The sequence below is a fragment of the Charadrius vociferus genome, unplaced genomic scaffold, assembly GCF_000708025.1.
Source record: "Charadrius vociferus isolate BGI_N301 unplaced genomic scaffold, ASM70802v2 scaffold39, whole genome shotgun sequence".
In the NCBI taxonomy this organism is placed as follows: Eukaryota; Metazoa; Chordata; class Aves; order Charadriiformes; family Charadriidae; genus Charadrius; species Charadrius vociferus.
The window spans coordinates 2,335,282-2,340,225 of NW_009650188.1; the positions used below are offsets into that span (position 1 = coordinate 2,335,282).

The following is a 4,944-nucleotide window of genomic DNA, read 5'->3' on the forward strand; positions in this document are numbered from 1 at the left end:
CCTGCTATGGTGTGGCTAGCTCTGCAGCCCAGCCTGGCCTCTATGTGCACACACACAGCCTTTGGGGCTTCGGGGGTGTGCCACCATGGCAGGAGCAACGCAGGAGGCGCAGGCAAATAAAGTAGTGGCAGGAAAGGAGAGGGAGAAGGTGGTTTGCACGCAATGGGACCTGTTAGTGGCCCCCGCAAGAGAAGATGAGCATGAGGCTCATCACAAAACAGGATGCTGGATTTCGTCCCTATAAATAAGCAAAAGGAGGGCAACAAAGGTGAGTGGAGGGAGGCAGTGTGCGAGGGGATGCTGGCAGTTGAACAAGTCAGCCTTGCCATGGCCAGGAGAGCCTAGCTGCATCCCCTCACCTTACCTCACTTACCCTTGAAGACACGGGTGGCCCAGCGACACTGGAGCTCGGAGATGGGCATGATGGCGCCCAGGGGCTGGATGAGGCCAATGAAAGCCAGTGTTGGCTTCTCCAGGTCGGGGGGGAACATGAATTTATAGAGGGGGATCTGGTTCTCCACCACCTTCACGCAGCCTTCGAGGAAGGGGAAGGAGAATCTGTATCCAGTGGCGAAGACAACGGCATCGATATCTTCCCTGGTACCATCCTCAAAGATGGCAGACGTCTCCGTGAACTCCTGGACATTTGGCTTCACCCGCACCCTGCCCGAAATGATGCGGTTGGGCAGGTCATCGTTGACAGTCGGGTGCTGGTCAAAGATCCTGGAAAGCACAGACAGACCTTGTGGGGGCCCCGGCAGTGGGACAGGCAGTGCTGGGGCAGGTCCCCAGGGTGCTGCCAGAGCGCTCACCGGTGCTGGGGCTGGAGGCCGTAGAGCGCATGGTTGAAGCGGGCGTTCAGCTTCCTCTCCATGAAAAAGCTGCTGGTGTTGTGGGGTAGCAGGCTGTGGAGGAGCTGTATGAAGCGGCTGATGTAGGTGAAGTCAAAGGGGTACCCACCATCCGCAACCCGGTGCATCACCCAGGTCCCACGCTTGGTGCTGAGGAAGACCTGTGAGGAAGGAGAGGGGAGGTGGTGGCGTGGCAGCATCCTCGTGACTGTGCTGAGCCCCTGCCATGCTCGTCGGACAGCTGCTGGGACCACAACAGCCACCCCCTTCAAGATGGGATGGGGTGCTCATGGCTGGGTGCTGGAGGGAGGGGAGCCCACAGGATGGCAGTGGGTTGTTTGGTGCTCTCTGGGGTCCAAATAATAAGCACCCCGGCCCCACGGGCTCTCCCAGCGCACCTGCTTGGCTGCGTGGCTCAGCTCCACCGCAATGTCGATGCCTGAATTCCCGGTGCCGACCACGACCACCCGCTTCCCTGAAAAGGACTGTGGGCTCTTGTAGTCCCGGCTGTGCAGGTACCAGCCCTCAAACTTTTCCAGCCCTGGAAGAGAGAGGAAAGCCACACTGGGCATGAATGTGGGGCAAGGGGAGGCTGCCCCCCTGCTCAGACTGGTGGTGTGTTCTGGGAACAGGCTGGGACCAGTGTGACCAATGAAAGCAATGCAGCCCTGGGATGGTGCCCTGGATGGTGGCGTCTCCAGCCTGGGAGATGCTCAGTGTGGCCCTGAGCATTCTGCTCTGGCTTTGGGGCTGACCTGGCTAGGAGCAGTGCTTGGACTGGAGACGTCCATGTTCCCACCCCAAAATCCCCCTGCAGTTCCTGCCCAGTGCGAGGCATTGAGGGCAGAGAAGCAGTTGGAGTCTGTGCCATCCCGCCAGACCCTGGTGATGGTGTGTTCCAACATGTTCCCCAGACAAAGAGGTCTCCACAGCTGAAAGCCCTCCAGGCATTTTTGCATGGCACCCAGAGGAGAAGGCCACCACCAGCACCAAGCTCTCAAGCCTTGCTGGGAAGCCAGCAGCTCGGGGAGCCTGTATCTGGTGGGAGAGGTGAGCTGGCAGCAGTGGCAGCTGCCAGCAGGGCACTTTGGCCAGGCGCTGACAGCATGGCAAGAGCCACCAAGGACAGACCACCAAGACGGGTGGGATAGCAGCATGGTCATGCAATCCCACCTGGTATGTTAACCCATGGAGGCATTTTTGGAAGCAGGCAGAGTGGGATGGGGGCTAAGCCGGAGAGGTGGGTAGTCCCAGGGGTGTCAGGGACCAGGCGAGCAGCCCGCGGGGTGGTACCTGGGAAGGTGCTCAGCGGGAGGTGTGCCTCAGTGTGGTGCCCGGTGCACACCAGCACAGCATCGAAGACGGCCGCCTCCTGCTTCCCCTCGCTCTCCGTCACGCCCTCCCACTGGCCCGTGGCGGCAAAGTCGGGGCGCTTGGCCACACGGCACACGCTGGTCTGGGTGGGGGGAGCGGGTGTCAAGCACCCTGCACCCTCCAGCCCCACTGCCACCGCCCCCCGGTCACCCCAGCTCTCACCCTGAAGCGGATGTGGCGGAGCAGGTCGAAGTGGCGGGCGTACATGCGGAAGTACTCCATGATCTTGGAGTTGTGCATGTAGTTGGGGAAGTCCTCGGGGATGGGGAAGTCACTGAAGCACATCATCTCCTTGGAGGTGTTGATGATGACGGAGCGGTAGATGCTGGCACGGCCCTCCTCGGGGCACTCCTGTGTGAGCGGGGCATGGCTCAGTGCTGGCCAGGGACCACAGGGCTGCCTGCCTGCCCTGCCTGGCACCTCACCATGCTTGTGAGTGCAGGATTAAGCCATGGGCAGTTGTAGCACCCATCACTGTGCCCAGCACCCTCCTGCAGGTGCGACCGCTCACCCCACAAAACAGGGAAGATGAAGCTATGGGTTGGCAGGGGCCATGCAGTGGTGACAGCTGTTCATGGGGTCTTGTCTCTCATTTTCACTGCTCCCACCCTTGGCCCTGATGAGGTGGTGCGTTCCCAAAGCCGCCCAAGGTGCCATTGCCCTGGTTGCCACATCAGGTCTTGCCAGCTGCCCAGCCAGCTCTGGCACTTCCAGCTGAGTGGCAGCTCCTGCTCGCCGGGTCTCTGCCCTGGCAGCCAGGCACTGCTGCCCTGGCTGTGCTACACCAGCCCTGTTTCTGACCCACCGTGGGCAGAACCAGCAGACTGTAACTGAGCCACCCCAAACCTCACGCTGACATGGTGTGGTGTTTCCCCCCCTGGGCTCTCCCACCCATTTATTAGGGCATGGTGGGAAGACTTGTCTTCTTGGTGGTGGTTCCTGGGGGAAAAGTCAGCAGCCTCATTAGGTGGGGGCAGAAACAAGCTCCGGGGCTTCCCTCGAGGCTGGGAGAACTGAGGCACAGAGGAGGCAGTGCTCTGTGCCTCTGTGTGGGCGAGCAGCACAGAAGCAGGGAGAGGAGCAACTGGGACTTCCAGGGAAGGGCTGGGAGGATGGGACCCGGACAGCCAGCAGTGTCAGATGGGACAAGGATGGGTAGGAAAGGGCTGGAGGGGACCAGGAGCAAAGAAGCAGGGGAAAGGATGGATGAGGGAGGGATGGGAAGGGGGAAGGCTAAGCTGGGGGAGCGAGCCCTGGGATAAGGTCCCTGGGGAGGGTCCATCCTGCTGCTGGTGAGAAGGAGACGTGTCCCATGTGGCTGGCACACCCGCTGGCACCATGGGGACCTCGGGCTGCTGCAGCAGGTTTTTTTTTCCCTGTGGTTTTTCTTGGGTGCATGCAAAGCAGGGGAGTGGTGCTTCGTTAGCTGCCAACGACCGATCCCAATCCCGTCTGTGCTGCTGCCGCAGGGCAGGCTGGCACAGCATGGGGCTTACCTCAAAGCGCCAGAGCCCCCCGATGTCCCCACTCCTCTCGAAACAGGTGGGTACCAGCCCCTCATCCAGGCAGCATTTCAGGGCACACAGGCCAGAAGCACCGGCCCCGATGATGGCTACTCGCTGGGCAACCATGTCCTGCGGTGCGGTGGTGGCAGGGATGCCGGAGAAGCCTCAGCCAGGGGCGAAACACACTTGGGGGAGTGTGGAGCCTGGCGGGTCACACTGGGGGGACGCGCGGTGCTGTACGGTTGGGAAGGCTATCCCTGTGCTTCCCGTGGGCGACTGAGGTCAGCTGGGGTGTCACAAGATGTGTTTCTTCCAGACATGATCTACTGGTTCCCACCGCCGCCGTGCCACACCTCCTGCCCGCTCCCGCCCTCCAGAAGGGGCTCATTAAGTTCTGTAAGCACTTAACGATGACAACGCTGCCACGGGACTTCCTGGGCGTAGGGGCCGATGTATGGCCATGCTCCGGATTTCAGCAGGTTGTGGTGTGGAAAACAAAACTAGGGGATGCACAGGGCACTGGTGGCCAGTGAGTGGTGGCCAGAACCCCCTGTCACCGCTGTGTGTCCCTAGCCCACTCAGCCATCTTCCGGAGGGGCTGTGTGCAGTTGGTGAGGGTGGCAGTGAGCCGTGCCGCGGTGACCACCGTGACTCGCTGCGGTGGTGCACACCTTGGGTGAGGCAGTTTTGCTGTGGGTACATGCATGTGCGTGCGTGTGTGTGTGTGCGTGCGCGCGCATGCAGCCCGTGTGGCGGCAGAGCTGGAGCTGTGCCGCTGGCACGAGGCCGACCTCAGACCTGTGTGCTTCCCCCCTGGCACACAGGGGGTTGTGGTGGTGTCAGTAACAGGACGGACGCCTGGCTCTGTTTAACACATTTATCCGGTTAGGAAGTCTGCTGTGCCTTTGCCACTTGGCTCTCATGTGGAGGTGCCAGTGGCGGAAATGCTAGGTTAGAGGTGACAGAAAAGCCCGGCGCGTCCCTGCTGGGTCGAAAGCACTGGCTGAGAGAGACTGGATTTTACCCTGCGTGTGAGCAGGTTTCTTCCTCTGTGCCCAGCGGCGGCTCCCCAGGGGGAGTCGCAGAGTGGGCACCGAGGTGTTATTTGGGCAGCCGGGGAGGCTCTATGCAGCCTGAGCTCACGATGCGGCCACAGCAGGGCTGTGCCGGGCAGGAGGAGGGCTCCTGCCAGCACTGGGGTGCACAGGCTGCGG

General features: G+C 61.4%; 1 protein-coding gene across 1 annotated transcript; it reads right to left on the minus strand.

Moving 5' to 3' along the window:
• Positions 1-808: 808 nt before the first annotated feature.
• LOC104293319 (dimethylaniline monooxygenase [N-oxide-forming] 5-like) lies at positions 809-3,856 on the minus strand. Its single transcript, XM_009892815.1, has 5 exons — positions 3,722-3,856; positions 2,388-2,576; positions 2,145-2,307; positions 1,250-1,392; positions 809-1,012 (listed from the first exon to the last, which is right to left on the minus strand). The coding sequence occupies exons 1-5, from the start codon at positions 3,854-3,856 to the stop codon at positions 809-811; spliced, it is 834 nt and encodes a 277-aa protein (XP_009891117.1).
• Positions 3,857-4,944: the final 1,088 nt, after the last annotated feature.